This window comes from Polypterus senegalus, chromosome 8, assembly GCF_016835505.1.
Source record: "Polypterus senegalus isolate Bchr_013 chromosome 8, ASM1683550v1, whole genome shotgun sequence".
NCBI lineage: Eukaryota > Metazoa > Chordata > Cladistia > Polypteriformes > Polypteridae > Polypterus > Polypterus senegalus.
In genome coordinates this window covers 69,547,591-69,570,811 of record NC_053161.1, presented here as the reverse complement: position 1 = coordinate 69,570,811, position 23,221 = coordinate 69,547,591, and the positions used below count along the sequence as shown (strand labels likewise).

General features: G+C 35.1%; 1 protein-coding gene across 4 annotated transcripts in view; it reads left to right on the top strand.

The window, feature by feature from the left end:
- flncb (filamin C, gamma b (actin binding protein 280)) overlaps positions 1-23,221 on the top strand; it is a 149,435-nt gene that overhangs the window by 52,317 nt on the left and 73,897 nt on the right. For all 4 annotated transcript variants that reach the window (XM_039761213.1, XM_039761215.1, XM_039761214.1 and 1 more), the window contains exons 2-4: positions 9,590-9,838; positions 18,737-18,834; positions 21,494-21,644. In XM_039761213.1, coding sequence (XP_039617147.1) covers positions 9,590-9,838; positions 18,737-18,834; positions 21,494-21,644 — 498 coding nt within the window. The remainder of the gene's footprint in view (positions 1-9,589; positions 9,839-18,736; positions 18,835-21,493; positions 21,645-23,221) is intronic.

The window sequence follows — 23,221 nt, the reverse complement described above, 5'->3', positions numbered from 1 at the left end:
GTGCCCTATCTGAGACTGGTATGGAAGCATACAGTAATAGTAAATTTAATAGAATAAGTATGTTGCACAATTCTATTAAAAACAGGTTGTGATAAAATATGTTTAAATAAATCCAGTTGTCAAATTGGTTTATTTTATTGAGTGATTTTCTACAAATCTGTATATAAAACTGTTATTTTTCATATTCATATAGCTACAATGTACTTGAAATAAGTAGGTTCAGAAAACAAATACGCAATTTAGTGTATTTAAAAAGAATTTCGACAAGGTGTCTTTAGATTCTAACACGTTCAAGTTCTGTACTTTATTGACTATATTCTCTTTCAATTCCATTTCATCAATAGGTAACCGCCTCCTTTGCATACAGATACCATTTGTTTCTACATCCGTCTGTTTTTTGCCTTCTTTTGATGTTTTATCAAATTGGCCTGAGGTTATTTTCCTAACCAACATATTAAATATTACATTTTGCTGGCTTTAGTTACTTTTCCAAATGGCAATAAAGATCTTTATGAAGATGTATATGGCACTGCTGTCCTTACAATAGTCATATGAAATGCCAGTCCACATAATTCTAATTGCTCAAGTAAATGAACGATTTAGTGCTTTTCTTTCTATTTTTGGAAATCCCAGCAGCATCATTCCTTAGCAGCTATCATAGAAAGGACAGAGCAAAATAATTTCCATTTTCTACACTGATTTCTGGATCCTGTTTATCCTGGCAACAGATCATGACATCTCACTTACTCAAAGAATGACCTTGACATTTTCATTGTCCTCTGCTTAAAGCAACAAAGAAAAGATTATATATTAATGCAATCACTGGTGCTGCATGACTAAAGTAGACATGTTATCTTTAAAAGAAACTCATATTGATTTTGGAATGTTAAAGCTGCGTAGCATCGACATCTTCCTGCTGTGCAGTTTATTGATTTTTTGCTGTACCTTTAAATTGTACCACTTGCACCATGGATGCATTTATCAGTGATACTAAGACAAGGCCTCTTTAAAAGTCCCTTTTTTAAGTGATTAAAGTACTGTAGATTAAAGACAATACAAGTCCAAGATAAACCAAGAGCAATATTGAGAACTGGGAACAACCTAGAAATGTCAGAATAATGCCCAATCAAGTAAAGCATACTGGAGTCAATAAATAGAAAGAGTAGAAGTCGTACAGGTGTTTATGCCAGCAGGGCCCTGTTTTGAGATTCACTTTCTTTAGTTTTATATGTAATCTTTAACCACTGTGGACTAAAGGAGACGCTCATGCTTTGTCTCCAAACCCAAGTGACAAACAAAAATGAACACAAGTGACAACAGAAAAGGGTTTTATTACCCAAAGCAGGTGAACATTCAAAACAGCACTCCATAAACACATAGGGGCTTAAAAATAACAAACCCCTAAGTCTTCTGGCAATTCTATTTACATTCTAGCCTCTTTTCCAAGTCTAGCCACTTAGTATTGGCTTCCTTCCAACTCCAAAGCTCCCTGTATACTGACAGCAGGAGCATTTTATGCCCTGGCCTGGATACCCATCTGAGTAAGCCCTCACTACTCTTTCCGAGTTATCTGGCCTGCACCTAAAGGTCTGCAGGTTCCCCTGAAGATCTCCTCCTAGTGGCACTAGAGTTCACTCCAGACATCTCCTATCACAGAGTGTATTTGGGGTGGGCCAGTCTGCCTGTCCTCCCAAATACGCTTGTGATTTTAACCCCCAGTGTGCTCTAGTGACCAGGGGACAATAACAAGGGTAACAAATTGGTTGTTCACTGTCCCAACTTTCACATCACAAATCATGTCATGTCATGAGATGTTGCACACTATATTTGTTAAATGTTGGCAGCTTCCATGCCTGTCCTGTTTTATTTATATTTCTGATAAACTGTGCCCGGATTAAGTGTAGCAATGTGTAATACTTCAACAATTCTTTTCTTTCTTTCACTAAACAGTACTGAAGTGTAGTGGATTAACTGTAGATGATCATACTTACAAGTGCAAATAACATAAAACTAGTGTAGGTATTTATGGTTTAAAGAAAAAATCATTTTAAGATTGCCATTATAGATGACATTGTATTAATGAAATGTAAAAAAGACCAAGTACTCAATAAATAAGAAAGCAGTTATGGCTGACAAAGAGTGCTTATTTGTGAAGTATAGGAACATAAAGGCAACAAAGTGGAGGTAGTTTGGTGCTAACAGTGAAAAAGGCTAAAGTGCAAAGGCTACCTCCATGGCATCACAGTTCTACAGAACTGGTTGGAAAGTTTTGTCCAGTTACTGTCTGTATTACTGTGTCCCTTTATTTCCTCCGCACACTCTGGTAGTCTTCCAAATCCTAAGCATAGGTCCTTGTAAATTCTATCAGTTTAAGTGTGAATGTGTGTGTGAAGTCAGCAAAGATACGATCTGCCATCAAGAAGAAGAAGGGCCCCCAGTGCACTAATGCAGTATTTATGTATTTCCATCAGTTGTCCTTTGAATATGAGAGTGTCACTTGTAAACAGACCCCGATCCTAAACAAGCAATGGAGAATACCAAATAACAGAGTGTACTGGGACAAACTACAGGAATTTACAGGAGGAATGAAAGGAAACTATAAAACTAGTAAGATAGAACATAAAATAAATTCTATGGTCCTTTGGGCCTTACTAAAGTAGATAATAGGAGACCCTACAGGGCACTCATTGAAAGTACCCTAGTCCCTTTTTAACATGCTTCCTCACACTTTTAAACCTTCTCCTCAAGATACTGTCTTCATTTTTTCCTCATTGTCCTCCATTAGCAACAGGCTGAAAACTGCCCTGGTTCAGGGCTAGGACTGTCATGGCGGTACTTCCAAGTGTTATGGTGACACATGTAAGATGGACTTTACGGTCAGCCTGACTTCTGTGAAAGCAGGTTTGCTGTAACACAGTTGCTCCCTCCACCAGATGCTACAACGTCCATCTCATGGGTTGCTGTATAAACTACAAGTCCTTGGCAACTCTAAAGGAGTTTGAAATACAGTGGTGTCAGTCTGCTGCACCACTCAGATAAAATAAAAGTGCCAAAGTGGTTCTTCCAAGTGATGCAATAGGAGAACCATATTTGGTTCCCAAAAAACCAATCCATTTGAAGATTCCAGAAAGAACCTTTATTTATTTAAATCTGTAACAGGATTAAAACAGTAAATAACCATGAATAGATGGTAACAGATTTGTGAAATACCAGTAAGTCATGATTTTAAAAGGACTCATCCTTCATACAATAACACAGGCTAAGTGTCTAGGTTTTCTTAATTTGCTAGTGTCCTGAAAGGTAGCCTACCAAGCATTAAAGATTTCAGTTTTTCTGCATATTAAGAAGTTTTCCAAAGCACAAAGAACTAACTTCATATGCAGAACCCTTCCCAGAATGGAATAGTGGTTTGTCAAGCAATGCTCCTACAAGGAACCACACAACCCAATAAAGAACTATGAAATGGCATTAAAGAACCATTATTTCTTAGAGTGTATCTGGAGGAATGACCTTTCTTTATTTCACCATCCAGTCTAGAGATTGTTACAGTGTAGATATCCCATATCGGTCCAGGGAGTGTTATGAATCACATCCGGGAGAGTACACGAAACTCTTTACAATGTGCCCTGTCACTTTGCTATTATGGTGGTAATTTAGTGTTCCGAGTGTTGGACTTTCCTGTCTTCAAAGGGTAAAATATAATACAGTATATGGGTTATTCATCTCTGTGCAGTGTGGTATATTGACATTATATAGAATTACTTGTTAATACGAAGGATTCACAGGTCTTATACATTAAAAATGTAACGTTAAGAGAAATGTATCTCAGTAAAGCCACCTCAGACAACTCCAAAGTTTTGTTAGCAGGTCAGGACTGCTGAGATGAACACTTTATGGATGCTTTGTAAGTGTTATGAAGACCCAAAAAAGTATTTTTGTAAGGTCTTGTTACATAATAGTAAATGAGTAGATAGATGAATTTTTGCAGTACCTAAACAAAATTGTTGCCATAAAGGTAATTATACTATAATTCTCTGTAAATGGAATGGTTTTCATAGTATGAAGGTACTATAGGAAATAAATATTAGAAGGTTGCTTGATCCTTGAGTTTGTTTTATGGTTAGGCAACAGTCTTTCATGTCATTTACTGTAGTCTTGATTATGCTAGAGCAACTTACTACTTAGTAATTCATTTTCTGTGTAACTGGTCCTGTGGTCTAATCTTGATCATCTGATTTTAAACCATTGAGGCTGTCAGTTCAATCCCCAACTCACTCCCTAACCCTACACAAGTCACTTAGCCTATAAGTGTTCCAGTTGTTCCTAAAGACAAAAGACTATACTTAACAGGAGCCCATTTCTTGTAAAAAGGGTTTAAAAGCATAAGCATACTTTCCACATTTGCAAATCTACCCTCAGACACAGTTACATCAACTAGAAGTCCTCCAAAAGAACCCCTACATCCAGATAACTGCATGTATGCCTCCAAAGTTTTATGTGTGCTTTGATTGCCTACATGCTGCAACTGATACATGTCACAAAACTGCAAAACTGAATTGGGCATGTGCAAACTGTATGGTAACATCATAAGTGAACCATCTACTCTACATGTATGTACAGGTGGACACACTGCTGAAGAATGTGGGAGTCCTCATGATATGGGTCATTATAGAAAGACTTATCATAAAATAAAGAATGTTTGCTTGTGTTCTGTAAACTTTCATGAATCCTTAGAAATGATTTAATGCTTTGTCTGACCCTGTCCAACCATATTTTCATTGACTTTCTGATTATTACCATACTTATTCTAATTAATCCACATGAATAAAAAGAAGAAATCCTACATTGTGAGAAAATAAGTATAGTTCATAATTGTTTTGCACTTGATTCTCCACTAAAGACTGATTCCAGGAGATTTATGAATGTGCAGGTTATATTTAAGTTGCTATTATATTTACCTGCATTTCCCTTGCAGTGCGGTTAAGATGGGCAGGCAATTGGGAAGCCAGTTGGAAGGAGTAGCACATCTAAAGCACACAACACTTGTATGTTATTCTATTTTTCTCTAGTAAATTTATAATAAAACTTGTATTATGTCTTTTCTTCTCATTAAAGACATTTATGGATGATGCATCTTTCCTAAGCTTGTTGACACAGGCATCCATCTTTAAAACCCACTGCTTTGGGGCTCATGTTTGTTTCCCTTGAATTTCTACAGGGGACTGATAGCCTTTCCCAAAAATACTATAATTGCCTTCTTTCCTAACACTATTTCATCCATTATCCTAAATTTAAGTACTTGTCATTCGTCACATTTATCAAGCGTCCCTGAGGCCATCCACAATTTTAGAGTCATGTATCCATTTACTGAATCCAGTTTCAAGTTCTTGAAGTGCCTGGATTTATTTTGGCCTCATTTATTGAGCCACAGAAAAACCTGAGGTTAAGGTGAGAAATGTACAAAAATATAACTTATTTTTATAAGTGGAGCAATAAAGAATTTCTGCATATTTTTCTGTTTTTCAGAATTATAGCCTTGTTGCCATGTCTCATGCTGTTTTCTTCACTTATATCAAGAAACAGATACTTCTGTGAGTCACACTAGCTAACTCTCAGCAAACAGCTTCATGTGTTGTGTGATCTGCAGGCTTTCAAAGTGTCACATAAATCCAGGAATTGTTCTTTCATGTAATAAGGCCACTTGGACTCAAATGCTTCCTAGAAGCAATTATTGTGCATTCAGACATGCGTTTATAGTCATTTGAGCCAGTCCTGGAGGGATTTTTCTTCAGAGAGAAAGCAGGGGTATGCTAAATTCAGATCAACGTTTCCATTCATTTACAAAGAAATTGCACATCATCTTTGTTACCGTATGAAACTGACATTGTTTACACTATTACTTTTGCCTTATCCTTTATTGAAGATATCCCATATTATACATTTCCTCTCTTTATCTCCTATTGTCTATGTGTAATATAGTGCTTATTTTTGAACTCTAGTTCAAATACGGTAACCATCTTTAGGCACTTTGTTATGATGCAACATTTGAAATGGGCTTCACAACGATTAATATACTGCAGTCATCAGTACGTGAGAAATTCTGTATAAGTTAGGACCATTTCTTTTATAGTACTGTTTGTAGTTATGATATAGTATATTTGATGGTATCAAGTTGTTGAACCTCTATATTATTTGAAAGGAAACACAAAAGTGTTGAGCCACGGCAGAAAGGTGTCAATAATAATAATTATGATGATAAAATGTAAATTAAGTAGTTTAAATGTTCAGTCAAATATGGCTATATTTGTCAACTTTTTATATGCATATTTATGTTGATCATAATATATACTGTACTCATTCTTTTGGAGTGCTTTTAGAAGAAGGTTTAAGTCTCTGTCTTGTGACGTCCCTGAAACTGAAATCCTTGACATATACACTTGGATGCTGCAGGGATTCACAGATGGCTAAATACTCATTTATATTCCTGACAAATCTTCTTGCACTGGTTGATGGCTTACCTAAACATATATGAATTTAATCTAAGACATTTACTTCTCTGTGGTTAGAACTCTTTGAACTAAAACCTCAGATTTTGTTAGTGTATGTAGAGCAGATCAGTTAAGCTATTCTTTGTGGAAGAGGTCCAGGAATATGGACATGTCAGTCTCTTACTGTTACTGAACTTACCATGGAAACTGTTTTCTTTTGCATTGTTTTTAATGCATGGTAACTCCATAAATTAATTTTTAAAATCTGTCTGGAAATTTCTTTCTGGTAAGAGGCTTCTCCATTTAAATATCATTTTAAAATTTTGGAATTATATGCTTCAAGGTTACATGCTAAAGACATAAATTATTACGTTAGTGTAAAATTAGTGGTATCTTTTCTACACACTTTATACTGAACATAATATATTCTTTTAAAAATGCATTTATCCTTATATGGAGAGTGTACCTGTCTTGGGCGTTGCCATAAGGTTTGTCACTGTACAGTATGTTATCATGAATGGAAGTAATAGACTGGAATAAGTATTGACTTTTGCCATTGTTGATGTTTATCAAGGTGAATATCAGCTGAAGGCCAAGCTGTTTTATGGTTGAGTCAAAATTCCACCAAAGTTGCATGCCTAACTATTGAAACATAATTCCAACAGTAGCAACTCTGATAGCTTTGTAAACTATCAGAAATGCTATTTTATGTCTCCTGTATTTTTTTTTCTGACTCTTGACATATAGCTTTCTAGGGAGGATTACAGATCATTCTTAAGTCTTTTACCAGTCTAGGGCAACTACAATATTGACCATAGACGTTGTCAGCTTTTCAAAGGAGAACAAAAACACACGTAAAGACAAAAAATTAAACCAGTTCTCACAAACTGATTACATAGATATGTGCTAGTGGTAGCTATAGAATTAAAGAGTAGCCAGATTAATACGATAATTGCACTTCGTGCGATTTTCATCTTACGTGGTTTGTTATGATCCCTGACAGTTCCCACTGCAATTTTCCATCTAAATGTGGTTATTTTTGAATTGTTTTTTAATATAGACATACCACCTTTGCCTCTTGAGAATTTCTTAATGTAATGTTTTATTTTTTTGTGTGTCAGTAAAGAAATACTGAACATACACAACATTAAAACCACCTGCCTAATATTGTGTAAGTCCCCCTCATGCCACCAAAACAGCTCTGACCTGTCAAGGCAAGGGACTCCACAAGACCATTAACTCCAGTAAGTTGTAAGGTGGGGCCTCCATGGACTGGACTTGTTTTTCTAGCACATGCCACAGATTGATCGAATTGAGATCTGGAAAATTTGGAAACCAGGTCAACACATTGAAGTCTTTGTCCCATGATCCATTTCTGAACAATTTTTACAGTGTGACAGGGCACATTATCCTGCTGAAAGGGGTCACTGCCATTGAGAAATACTGTTGCCATGAAGGGGTGCACATGGTCTGCAACAATCGTTATGTAGGTGGTACATGTCAAAGTAACATGCACATGAATGCCTGGATCCAAGTCTTCCCATCAGAAAATTGCCCCAGGCATCACACTGCCTCTGCTGGTTTGCCTTTTTCCCATACAGCATCCAGCTACCATCTCTTCTACAGGTAAACAATGCACTTGACTTCAATGAAGGCATGTTTCATCAGACCAGACAACCTTCTTCCATTGCTCCATGGTCCAGTACTGACACTCTTGTGCCCATTGTAGGTGCTTTTTGTGGTGAGCAAGGGTCAGAATTATCACTCTCACTTGTCTGTCTATGCAGCCCCATACACAGCAAGTTGTGATGCACTGTTTGTTCTGACACCTTTCACTTATGGCCAGCATTAATTTTTTTTTTCAGTAGTTTATGCTGCAGTAGCTTTTCTGTTGAATTGGACCAGATGGGCTAGACTTCACTCATTACACACACAAGTGAGCCTTGGTCACCCGTAACCCTACTGCCGGTTCACCAATTGTCCTTCCTTGGATCCCATTTGGGAGGTACGAACCACTGCATACTAGGCACACCCCACAAGACCTGATTTTTGGAGATGCTTTGACCCATTCATCTAGCCATCTCTATATGCCCCTTGTTAAAGTTGCTCAGATCCTTATGCTTACCCGTTTTTCCTGCATTCAACACATCATCTTCAAGAACTGACTGTTCAGTTGTTGCCAAATATATATCACCCCTTGACAAGTGCCATTGTAACAACATAATCAAAGTAACTCACTTCATCCGTCAGGTGTTTTTAATGTTATGGCTGATCAGTGTCTGCGGTGGGCTGACACCCTGCCCGGGATTTGTTCCTGCCTTGCTTCCTGTGTTGGTTGAGATTGGCTCCAGCAGACCCCTGTGACCCTGTGTTAGGATATAACAGGTTGGACAATGACTGACTAACTGACTGAATGATCAGTGTATAAAGTTTAATTACAGGTTCAAAATTTTTGTTTAGATTTTTCAACAGATTTACACAGTTTTAAACTACTGAATATAATTTTACCACATTCAAAGTCATATCTATGTGTCTTGATGTGTTTGTGTGTCTGTCTGTATCGGGATGATAGTCTTTGGGCACAAAAATTAAAAAATTAATCACTCATGTAAGATGAAACTTGGCACAGTTATTTGCACAGTAAAATGCCAGAAAAAGTGTTAATGTGAGCACTATTGTCATCAATCGATTTTAATCCATAAAGATTACATATACCATAGATATATAAAACATGTAGGGAGAGTATGGAGATGGGATCAAAATTTCAGAATTATAGCATCATGAAAGAAAAGTCATCTGCTGAACTCATCAGATTTTTAATGCCCTATAGTAGTATTAAAATGTTACTGAAACATAAAGTAAATTTTCCTCTATGATTCTTAAAACCTTTGCTCTTTTTTCACCTTCTGCAATGTATGGTCAGAGTATATAAAGGTGAAGGTTGTAACATAACACTCTTTTATTTCTGTTTTACTTTTGTGTTAAAAAAGACTCCCAGTCAATAAAATGTTGCCAATATTTGAGTTGGAAATGGATGAACTTTTTTTTTCTTAAGTGAGCTGCAATAAAAACACTTTTTGTTCTTGTTTTCTGCCTTACAGACAGCAAAGCCATAGTTGATGGAAACCTGAAACTGATTTTGGGCCTAATATGGACTTTAATTCTACACTATTCTATCTCCATGCCCATGTGGGAAGATGAAGATGAAGAGGATGCTAAAAAACAGACTCCCAAGCAGAGGCTCTTGGGATGGATTCAGAACAAGATCCCACAATTGCCTATCACCAATTTCCACCGAGACTGGCAGGATGGCAAAGCTTTAGGAGCTTTGGTTGACAATTGTGCACCAGGTAAATTTAAGTTTTGATATTAGCTAAAACATGGGAGAATAGTTTACTCAAAGAAAAAATGTACAATATTCTCTGACGTTTCAGAGTTCATCTCAGATCCCAAAGAACCACAACATAGCAGAATTTAAACATCTTACCACGGTAAACATCTTAATTCATAAGATACAGTGTCTGATGCAATAGAAAAAGTTTTGGTTAAGTGGATTACCGTATGTTGGGAGTTTTCATATTTCTCCTTATATTTCTGCTGCTTTTCTCTGAGTAATGTGTTTTCTTCCCTAAATCTAATGCTGCTTTCATACAATAAGTAGTATTTTTAATTGCCCTGAGACTACATTTTGTGTTTGTTTTGTGGGCCTCCTGTAAGAGACTGGTATTCAGTCCAGATGTAGTTCTTATTTTGCTTTCTGGAAAAGATTCTGTTGTCTGTGTGATGTTGAATCAATACATTGTGGATACAAAGAATGGAAGGGTCCATGAGCTTAAATTATTTCTCTACCTTTCACTTCAGATTCACTTCAGGTCAGTTGGCAAAAACAGTATTAAACACTCACCCCATCTTGGTAAAATATACTTGACCTGGCTAATTTTATTTCTGTTAAAGGATTTTAATAGAGTGTACCCATGCTTGTCATTACTGTTACTGGCATTGTGCCTGGCACCACATTATTGCAAATATGAAAAGAAATGAGACAGACAGACAGACAGACAGATAGACAGATAGATAGATAGATAGATAGATAGATAGATAGATAGATAGATAGATAGATAGATAGATAGATAGATAGATAGATAGATAGGCACAGTAGAATAGGTAGGTTCTTAGATCATGGGTTCGTGATTCATGGATCCAGAGTTTTGAGTTTCAATCCCAGCCCTGGATATTGTTTGAGTGAAGCTTGAATGTTGTCGGTTATTCTCCTAGACTCCTGACCCCATTACCCTGAATTGGGTTAGGTTTGAGAATATTATCTTTTTTATTCCAGATAACTGAAAACTACAGGAGAAAAAAAACTTTGAAATTTCCAAGAACTTAAACTTACTTATTAGCCTGGTCACTGTTTGAGTTTCCTCATTCTCTATATATCCATGTATGGTTTTACTCACACATCAAAAACATGAATTTTTAGGTTAATAGACAACCCTAAATTGACTTCTTGTAGATGAGTACAGGTTTATATCCAAGTTTGCCCTCTGCTGGCCCAGCCTCACATGCAGAGTTGTGTCTTGTTTTGCACTCAGTGCTGCTGGGATAGAATCTGGGTCCACAATCCTAAATTAGGTCCAATAGGTGTGAAAATGAATATAAGAATAGATGAGAATTATTAGACTAGTATGCCATTTCAGTTTGGTTCCTGCCTTAATGCTTAATGGTCAATGCTACTTGAATAGGATCCAGATGCTTTACTGTAAAAAGCAGATTCTGAAGACAGACAGATGACCAGCAAAGCTTAAACTCAGATCACATACTAAAGTGAATCTTAAGTGCTGTGCTTTAGATACCATACTATTACTAAATAAAAGGTTGTCAAAGAATATTGAACAAAATACACTTTTCTCTCTTTTCTGTGTGAAATTTAAGAAGGAAACTTCACCATATAATATTAAAAAAGTAACCTAGTGATAGCTGTTACACTTTTTGTGCCATGGCAACCCATATCATGGCTTAAATTAACAGTTGATGTAGATCCAGGAAGGCTCTAGAGGCTTGATAATAAGTTTAGGCCCAGGTCTTGTTTCCCCTCAGACCGACATCCAAAGTGTCCAAATTAGGCATGAATTCTTTTGACCTGTGAGAGAGGATCCCTCATGAGTATAGTTTAAAATAGGAGAAAAGAAAGAACACCAGCCTGTGTTTACATTCAGATCCTGATCTAGGGACTTATAAAAAACAGGTTCTATATTGCATCTATGATATTGTACATAAAAGCTTTACCTTTAAACTTTGCACACTGAACATATTATAAGAAATGCTTTTTAATTTTTACAAAATCTTCTCTTACATAATGCTACAAGAGAAAGTAGGGTGAAATGACACCTTTTATTGGCTAACTAAATAGATTACAAATGCAAGCTTTCGAGGTAGCTAAGGCCCCTTCATCAGGTTACAGTCAATCTATGGCTAACACGGTACAATACTCTACTGCTATAATTAATGCTAATAGAGTAAAAAGAACTTATTAACATTAACTATTACTCTTGCACATTGATCTAAATCCAGGGATCATCATAATCCATTTGTCTACTGGGTACAGGCTTTCTGACGTTCATTTTTTTGGAGAGGAATGTTTTGTCTGGTGTGGGAGGTCGAAAGTAAAAGGGAGTGACATAAATTACTGCTTACAGAGCTGACACTGCCAGAAAGGACAAGAGCATGGTTTATAGCCTAAGGTCTGTTAGAATATGTTTTCTGGCTGAAGCTATGCTTCTGCCTGTTTATTTTTTATTGTTAGGTAATATTCTCAGATGAGATAACTCTATGACAGCTTTGAGCAGACACATCGTTAACAAGAAAACATCTTAATATACCCATCACTTATATGCAACACATTCGTACTAGACTGTTGACATAGTACTCTGTGCATTAAGTAACTAACAAATAATTACACATGCAACCTGAAAATGAATGTAACTTAACGCTTTATACAACTGGTCAAAAGCATCTCTGTTCTTTGTCCACAATGTGATATGTTCCTGCAGGCACACGTATCTTCATTATAAACTATAAGCTGAAATGTGCATTTGCGCCTCTGGTGTTTACTTAATTCAAAGAAAGTTCCCATCACAATCAGAATCTACTAGCTCATGATTGACCGGGGGTCAGACAGGGTTTGCATGTGTGATTAGTGCTGTTACTTCATACAGTAGATCCAGTGATCTGCATTTGAATCCCTCACTTGATACTTGTCTGTGTGGAGTTTGCACATTTTCCTGTTCCTGCAAATATCTGGTGTTCTTCCAACATCTTCAAAGACAGGCTTGCCAGGTTATTTGGCTTTTCCAAATCCACCACAATGTGTTTGTGGAACCTGTGATATGCTGGTGCCTGGTGCTGCGAGGGATAGACTGTGGTCCAAAATTGGGTTAAGTGGGTTTGGGAATGCTGTCCCATGTTTCAGTTGATAAGCTGCCATAGAGCTCTGTCTTAATAGCTTATCATGAAACATACAGCATTCACTGTTAAGTACATAAACATAATAAAATCTTACATGGGAAATATTTGTTAACTCAAGCGATTTCTCGATACATCATGTTGGGCGTTTAGTTACAGTGTTCTCAGATCTGTGTTGGAGCAAAGGCGAGTCACACATCTTACTCTGGCTGATATAATAAATCAACAACAGGGCTTGACCAGGCAACCTCCAGGTTCAGTTCTTTAGGCACTGGGATAAGCTATTTAAAATAAATCCTTCCCATAATTTCCCATTTTCACAAAAGCTTACTTTTCTTAAAATGTTTCTTTTTTCAAAAGTGGCTAAGGTTAGGACAAGATTAGAGTTGGTTTTCAAAATTAGTTTTGAGAACATTCTATTATGGTGGTGTTTTTTATGCCATGGTTCTACAAATACCTCTATACTTAAAATAATTATTTTCACTCATTTAATCTCTGATAACAGACCTGCAAAGTGTTATAAAAGGCTAATTATGCACTTGTTGGCCCAATCATAAGGGACTGATAAGAGCTGATAACCTACACTCAACTGAGTCATAAAAAAACAGATCTTCTGAAACTAGGGTCACTGGAAAAACCTCAGAAAAAATTGGGGAAAAATAATCCACACAGCCTGTGGCTGAACTGGAAATAAAAGTTCTTACAGCTCTGAGGTAGTAACCTAAAAAGGTATCTTAGTGAAAACTTAAAATACTGATTTTGTATGTACAGTGGCTTTACCGTTTGTTTGATATAAACATCAATTACACTAACAATACAAAGTTTACTATTGTCCAGTTAAGTGTTTCCATTTTATATAGCAGTCTTCACACCTTCTACCTTCTCAACACAATACCAAACAATATTACAATAAATATCAAACTGAAGAAAAAGCTATCATAACATGACATTTTCAAACCTACTTAACACAAATCAGAGTCACTGGAGTCTATCTAGTCAGGAATCGGATCTGAAAAGGGTTCTCATATATCACAGGGCCCACTCAGGCACACACCCAGACTCACACTCAGTGGGTCTAATTTAGAGTCATCACTTAGACAAGGGGTAGGCAACATCAGTCACGGAGGGCCACACTGGCTGCAGGTTTTTGTTTCAACCCAATTTCTTAATGAAGGGTCAATTATTGCTAATGAAGCACTTATTGCTCAAGTGACATCGTTCTGCTTCATTTTAGTGGTCTTGCTTGTTAAGGAGCCCTACCCTTAATTGCTTATTTTTATCTTAAACAGCTATATTCACTGTTTTTAATGGCTCCTCATTAGCAATAAGATCCAAATGACAAAGGAGCCAGCATTTCCCCTTCTAACTTGTTACCATTTAAACCTGTATGGGTTCATTATGCACTACTTGGTTTAATAAAAAACTTAAGAGAAAAATGTTACAGACTGAAAATTATCTATTTTAGGCATCAAACCATTTGGATGATTTTATTGGAATGGAAAAAAAAACTATTATCTAAGAACATTACATTGCAGACCAACATACCATAAAATTGAATAAGGTCTGAGAATGGCAATCATTGGTTTCCAAATAAGCCATTGCTTTGGAATGAAAACCTGCAGCCCTCCAGGACTGACATTGCCCAACCCTGACTCAGACTAATGAGCATGTCTTTGGGGATGTGATCAGAAAAACTCGGACAGATGAGAATTTGTAAACAGCTATGCACGGGACAAAAAAGCACAGAATATTGGATCCAAAACAATAAGATTTGTGGTCAAACAAAAGGAAACAAAAACCGTGCTGACATTTATTTTCTAAAAGAGTTGTCTTCAAGAATAATGTTTAGTGCCTGGAAAAAGTAGAGGAATTACAGTAATTTGAAACAAATGAAACCACAGCATAGCAGAGCCCATATTGTTGGTTTTATTCATTAGTCCATAGTACTAAGGTGTTGTACTGTGTTAGCCATTATGAATGTAGAGAAAAGCCAAGCAAAATGACACCTTTTATTGGCTAACTAAAAAGATTACAATATGCAAGCTTTCGGCAAGCTTGCATATTGTAATCTTTTTAGTTAGCCAATAAAAGGTGTCATTTTGCTTGGCTTTTCTCTACATTCATTAGTCCATTCATTTTCTCACCTGTTTATCCAGTCATAGGCTGAGTAAATGAGGAAAGCAAAGATCCAGGGTTCTGAAATTAAGAAATGTTGTGAAAATAGTATTTCTGATAGTGAGAAGACTTGTATGAGAAAAAAAAATTTAAAAAAAAAGGCACGGTAAAAAAAAACTGCCAAGTATTCTTTTGCATTTGATTTTGCAAGTTAATAGCAGAATTTATAGAAGAGTCTGTGTTTGATAGGAAGTCAACGCAATTGAGCCAACTGTGATGCAATGTGGTCACTGGTTTCAGTATTCATGAAGCAAATACACATTTCTGGAATTAATTTTAGGTAATAAAATGAGTGTGTAAATACTGTACAAAATAAGTAATCCACTCTGCCCAGCCCTCTTCCAAAAGCAAGGTTGTAGAGAACCTGAGCCTGAGTCAGACAGCAGCCCTTCACAATTCACACTCACGTATACAACCACATTTACTCAATCTGGACAACTTTGACTCCAGTCAACTAAGATGAATGTTGTTGGAGGAAGCCAGAGCTGCCCTTATTCCATTGCAGGGTTACAAGAGGGTCAATGCTGTTCCAGACAAAAGCTTACTGTGTATTGGATAGCACCCTATTATACGGTGCCCACACAAACATACACACTTGCGCACAATTTAGCTTAATCAATCAAACTGATGGCGTGCCTTGGGACTGAAGACTGCAGTGGAAAATCATTTGAAATGAGGGCACCATTCAAAAACTAAGCAGAAAAAAAAAATGAGAGTCTAACTGGAGAAAAAGAATCAGTTTTTTGTCATCATATTGGGTCCTGCTACAATGTTAAAAAACTCAATACAAGAAATTGGCTGATTTCTCTTGGGTTTTTACCACTGAAATTATTGTTATACTGAATAAAACACTTCATTGCACAATAATAGGGTTGTACAAAATAAATTTTATCAGTATGTCATGCCATGACTGTAGTCTTTAGGGTGAAATAGTTTCTAATGTAACAGTACAGTACTGTACTTATTATTGAAACACAAGCTTAGTCCTGTCTTAAATCGTTTCCGCCGACAGTCGAATTTAGAAGGCAAGAAAGAATGATGCATTTGTTCATTGTTTATTCACTAAATTAAATGATTTAGTGTTCAGATATGTTCTCTTTGTTTGGTTGCAACATTTTATTCTAACACCAAATAACAGAGCTTTATTTCTATTTATACATAAAACATATTCACCAAATGTTTAACAGATTTTAGTGTGTTTGACTTGCATCCACCCAGCATTGTGCTATCGTTATCTAGTTCAGAAAAGCAGGATCTGTCCTTGAATGAAGCACCAGTCATGGTGTACACTCAGTAGTATTGGCCCCCAGTTAACTAGCATGGGAAATGGGAAGAAAGAAAAAAACAGAGGAAACTAACCACTGTACACTACCTGACTTAAAGAAATAAAAGTTCAAATTAGTAAAAAAAAAAAAAATGAAAGCACACATTCACCAACATTAGTATTATAGTTTGCTAAAGAAGTAATCACTTTGGTCTTAAAAATGAACTATTTTTAAAACAATCATATAACAATGTTTTTCTACTTCTAAGGTTTAAAAGAAATGCTTCATTAAATATTGTCTACTAATGCAATATATATTACAGAAAACATTTTCCATAATAGGTATTCCCATTTGCACTAATTGGAATCCCTTCATTCATAAAAGTTACAAATTTCAACTGTAACAATTCCAGTAAATGTGGGATTTTGATATTTAAAGCAGTTTGTGGTAACTGGTCTTCCAAATCCTTGGAAATATGTTTTAGATTTTTTTTTGTTTTGTTTAGGTTCACTGTTTTCCCATGTATAGTACATTTACACAGAATGCCTTTTACTCAATACTTAACAATGCATTGTAAGTTAGGGATCAAATAATATAAGTACCAGAAAAGAATCCCTGACTATTAATTGTATTTGACTTTTACATTGACTGGCACAGGGGAATGAGGTACATTCATGTGTAGCCGTCCAGACTTCCATAATAGGTATTTATTTATCATTCTGCTAAATGAGAGTCATTGCCATTTACAGCACACTGCACTCGATCCTGTGTGTCAGAGGCCAAGGACAAAGTGTATTTAATCTGTCTTTGCAGGAATTAAGATAATTAATAGGCACATCTTAAAAAAGAAAATATGTTCATAGTAAAATAAATTCATTCTTGAACATTTTATATTAAGGAAAAATATGCAACAAGTAACAATTCACAAACAAATACAATATATTTGTGTAAGATTCTGCATTTTTAATTAACCTACTAATTAATGTTATTATCAGCATTTAACTGCTTTTTCCATGCCTGTATTACTCATACACATTATATGGACACAACAAGTAGGCAAAAGTAACAATAGCTGCACAGAAGTGAAACTCTTTATATTATATGTTGAAACAGTTTAGAATTTAGGCTGATCTGCCTCTCCAGTTCTGTTCATGGTGCATTGACATTTGATTTTATGTAGGTAAATGTATTTCAAGCAATAGTATAAACACAATATCAACTGAAATGTGGCAGGCTTTGTCATGTGTCGCAGAATCTGGTAGAAAGATGAACAACATTTGGAGAGAATCAAATAAAAAATAGGCTGTATTATTTCCTACAAGCACATAGTTAACTGTAATAGTTTATCATCCTTTAAATTTTCCACTCTCATTCACTCACTTACTGCAGGTTAATTTAGTGACACAGTTTATTCAAACACTCATGTATTTGGAATGTGGAAAGAAATCATGCGGAGAAAGTGCAAACTCCACATGTATTTAAACTAAGAATCAAGCCAACTCCTGATGCTGTAAAGCAGTAATGCTCGACACTGTGCCACCCCACAGTGTTGGCAATTGACACTCTCAATGATAGCCCTAATCTGCCATCCTTCAACTGCCTTGGTGCTGAGTGCTGCAGTCCAAGAAGCATGCGATTTATGTTAAAACACTGTTGGAAACAGGCATCTAGCAGTTAAAAATTTTCCTGATCCAGCAAAAAGAAATCTAATGTATTCTATGGGTTAAAATGTTAATACTAAAGACACAAACTCAACAACAACAACAACAACTGCAAAATTATCTTTGTTCACTATTTCTAAAATTCTACAATATCCAAGATGTCATTAGTTGTAAATATATCCAGTATTGTAACAAAGTATTACATTGTGAATGAACACAATGTCAGGATAACAACAATTGTAATCTTTTTGCTAATTCAGTTATTTATGAAACCACAAACACATTTTATTAATATTTTGTCAGTAGAGAAGTCTGGCTTGGTCATCATAACCACATAATCTTTAGTTGGACAATATATAAATATATATATATATATATATATATATATATATATATATATATATATATATATATATATATACTTCTTTTAATATGTTAAATTTAATTTAATTTTCAAAATATGCATTTCATTTGCTTTATTTTAGCATATTGTGCATAGAATTGTGTATATTTGACAGTTAATCATACTGTATTTATAGGCTGCTGTAGCACCTGAAATCAATCAATCAATCAATCAATCAATCTATCTATCTATCTATCTATCTATCTATCATTTCATATTTTGTTCCTCATGTTGTTTTGTAGTTCTTGTGTTTCATACATGTTTGTTTTTTTAACTTGAAAGGTCTGTGTCCGGACTGGGAGACCTGGGATCCAAAGCAGCCAGTAGAGAATGCCAGAGAGGCCATGCAGCAGGCTGATGACTGGCTTGGAGTGCCTCAGGTTTGAAACAAGTTATTCTCTTTAATTTACCATAAAAGTATGGCTCCAGAAAAATGTATGCCACAATGACTGCACCACTTTTGCTAAATGAAAACTGTTTTATGACAGTCAACAGACTCAGAGTTAATTAATTCAAGATACAATTAGCATTACTCACTATGACAAGTGTTTTATTATCCTAGATTCAGAAATTGTAAAGATTAATTCACCATAGGAATACAGATAGAAAGTGACTAATTATTAAAATGATTCAATTATCTCATACAAATTCTAATATGGAGAGTACTGTAAACAGGAAACTTCAGTAGGTTCAAGTTGAAAATGTACTAAGAATGTTTTGTTTTTTCACATAGGCTGTCATTTACAAGTTGTTGGTAGCTCAAAGTCAATATGCAACCATTCTTTAAGCAAAATTCTTGAAAAATATATTGTTCTTAGATTTGCTGCTTCAGCAAATATTCAAAAATATGCTCACAAACACTTTGGCATAATGACACAATTTCTTGAAATTACCAGATTCATTGGTAATTTGTCATTATTCTTCAATTTATTCTGAGCATGATTATAAAATAGAAGGATACTTCAGTGCATATTCTCTCACCTGCATTGTTGCAGCATACTGTATTATACAAGATTGCTGCTTCTATAATATTCAAATCATAATTTATTAAAATAAAATTAACCTTGTTTAATATGTATAGCATATCTGTTAATATTGCTGACTATTTTTGAGAGAGAAGATTTGGATCTTTTACTGCACACTTTTGTAAAAATTACTTTAAGGCTTTTAAGAACATTTCCTACATTTCTGCAACAGAAGGGCCAACCATTTCATTTCTCATACCCAAAAAACAGTATAATATGGAGGTGACACAAGCACACTTTTTAACAAGGTAAAGAGCTTAGATTTTGCAGCTTTATCTGAATTACAATGACTACTACTGATAACAGCATTCATAGGATGTGCTTCTTTGTATGCAGCCTTTGTTTAAAAGTTCAAGGACTGAGAAAGTCAATACAAAATCATAGTGACTAATGGATGCTGGCCAAATAATAACAAAACCACTGGGACTCTTGTGTTACCATGCAGAATCAATAGGACACCCAACATGAGGCTAAATCATGTTTTTCCACTTTACTCTAGTATGTAAGCTACAATGCTTGCCTCCAGCTAAAATGTAGCTTGTAAATTCCAAAAGATGTACAGTACCGAAAACTTCAATGGTATAAGATTTAGATGTGCACTCATTGTCTTTGAAGGCAATGTCCTCCTACTATAATTCATTAAGTCTTAAAAAGTATTAGAATGACAAAATAACCCTAGTTACTCATACATATGCCCTTTATATTTCTCTATCACTTTTGTCTGTCACACAACTGGTGTGGAGGAAATTGAAAAGCCATTGTTGTCCTAGCCTTCAAATTCAAAAACTAGGGAAACATTTGTCATTCTTCTACCTGCCGAAGACCATTAGTACTGCTGGGAAGTGTATGAATAAGTTATCAGTATTAATATTATTCAAATGTTTTTACTTAAGTCAAATTATAATTAATATCTATTGAATGTTCAGCTGATATTTTCATAACATATAAAAACAAACATAAGTGCATGTTCAATAGTGCAATGTAATTTATTTTATGTTTTTCATAATACGCTGTTTTCATAAGCAATTATCAACTTTTGTATACAGTGAACACTGAGGCTCATCTTAAGCTATATACAATGAAAATAAAAACAGTAATCCTCACATTGTACTTTCTGAAAGATTGCTGGCAGCAAATCAGGAAATGTTCAAATTAGCGGCTTTCAAATGTCACTGTCAATATTTAACACTATACATGATAACACTGCTTAGAACATCAATGAAGGAAGCCAGCAGGCAAAGATCTACTATCTTCAGAAGAATATTAGCCAGATTAAACCAGACATTCTAAACTATCCATCTATACTGAAAAGTTTGGTTGTGAAGCTGTAGAAAGTAAAAAACTGTTTAAAGACATCATGCTTATATTCTTGAATTCTAAGTATAATACTGAGCTTATATTTTTTTCATTTGCAGTAAATACAGCAAACAATAAGTGGTGGCATTTGTATATTATTAATTTGCAAAGATGTAAGTTTGAGGTTTATCATATTTAAAAGAAATCTAAAAAAATGGGCCTGGTATTTGACACTAATTGAAAACAACTTAATTAGAGGAACATACTGCAATAGTGCTGAACTGCCAAAATCAGGGACCAGAATAAATGAACTTATACTAGACCATGCTGTATTATGCACAGTAACTATCTATATTACAGTAATATAATGAAACATATAGCATTCCTTTTTATTCTTTTTAAATTCTGGATATCCATTCCCCTATCCATTTATTTAGCATGTTTGTCTCTAATATAATTTATTCATGTGGCATCTGACAGTAAGCAACCCCGAGGAAGATGCAAAAATGTCACACAGATATATAAACATACATAGATACAAGCAAACACACATATACATATATATATATGTGTGTGTGTATATACTGTATATGCTGTATGATATATGTAAGTGTATGTACAGAGAGAGGAAAAAAAGGAGATGCATAAATATAAATTGTTTTGATAAAAAAAAGTTTTTCTAAAGGTTTTTCAACTTCTTGTATGCTTGTTCTCATAGGTGATAGCACCAGAAGAGATTGTTGACCCCAATGTGGATGAACACTCAGTGATGACCTACCTATCTCAATTCCCCAAAGCCAAGCTAAAACCAGGTGCCCCTCTCAGATCCAAGCAGTTGAACCCCAAGAAGGCCAGAGCCTATGGGCCAGGTACGTCAACACATATACTGTAAATCCAGCAAACATCACTTTGCCATTTCTAAAATCTATATACTTTTTCTTTTCAGAGAAATTAGGAAAATGGTTTGTATATACAGTAATTCTTTAGCCTTACCAAAAGACAAAATATTGCAAATATTGCATTTTTAGCCATGCAATTTTTTTGAGATTCTAGATAACAATTAGATAAATCATATAAGTCACTTGATATCAAAATCTAATAAATGAGGAATTCATGCAAAACATTATAAATTAAACTCAATTAATAGAAAAAATATTTTGTACAGTTTCTAAAAAATGTTATGTCATGAAATAAAGACTTAGACATGCACAAAAGGATATTTTTTTTACATTTTGGGAAGAATGGAAAACATACTATACATCTTGATGAATTAAAATTAGAATGCAGATATTTTATATTTTTAATTTCCATTAATTTACAATATATTATGTGTAAGCAGTTCATACAGCTTATATTTGTTTATAATGAAATATATGTTGGAATGACATACACTTTCAAAGGACCACGTTACATTCATTCTGTCAATTAAATTTATTAAAATGATTTAGTCAGGACTTAAGAGTTTTATTTTTAGGAAATTTTAGATGTTTAAACTATAGCTAAAAACACTCAATATTTGATGAGCAAAGGTTAGAAGGCAATTACAAATTTTTCTCCAGACCAGAGTTTCAACAGCCACAAACTGCTGTCACTGCCATCCTGTGTACGTTCTTATCTATCACATCATCACATCATCATAGGTGATGCCATATGATGTGTACGGTTCTTGCTGGCATTCCGCCACTGGCTTCTCAAAATGGACATGCTCAGTTATGCATTTCTAATATCATTGTTCAAATTCAGTCACAGTAAAGTAGGAAGAAGCTTTCATCCACTATATGGCTGTGTTAGTGGTCTCAGTCAAAACAGGATGAGACATGGGAGATGCTGTTTTACTATTATGCCAGAGTTTTATGAGAATTGTTGACTTTCAAAAATCTTTAGAGAAAATATGCAATGAAAACCTAATAATTATACACGGGGCAGGAATTCAAGTTGTTGTGTATAGATAGGTACAGTACATATTTAACTTAACAAAAAACAACTATTTAAGTATGTAGTACTTTATCTGAATTTATCAGATTTATAGAAAGCAGTGAACAAAATTGCATAAATCAGCAGATAAAATGCACCTAAATATAAGCAAAATTCACATGTTGTGAATACCTGGCCAAAAATGTTCGATGTAAACAGCTATACATAGGTAAAGGTATAAGTATAATTGAACAATGGGAGCCTGCATCTTGAAAGTGTGCCTTGTGAAAGTAATCTACCAGTCCTAGTGAACTCATTCCTGCATACAAACAGGCAGTGTAGAGATGTGAATAAAATGCCTGTATATACTTATATGGCACTGCAAATCAAGACACATTATTTATAACCTGAGAGACTGTTTCTGGAATACTGTATGTTGCTCTCTTCTCCATATTATGAAGTTCCATGAACAGATAGCATTTTATTTCAGGACTTCAGGGTATAAGCTCTGAGTGAAGACTGAACATGCTGA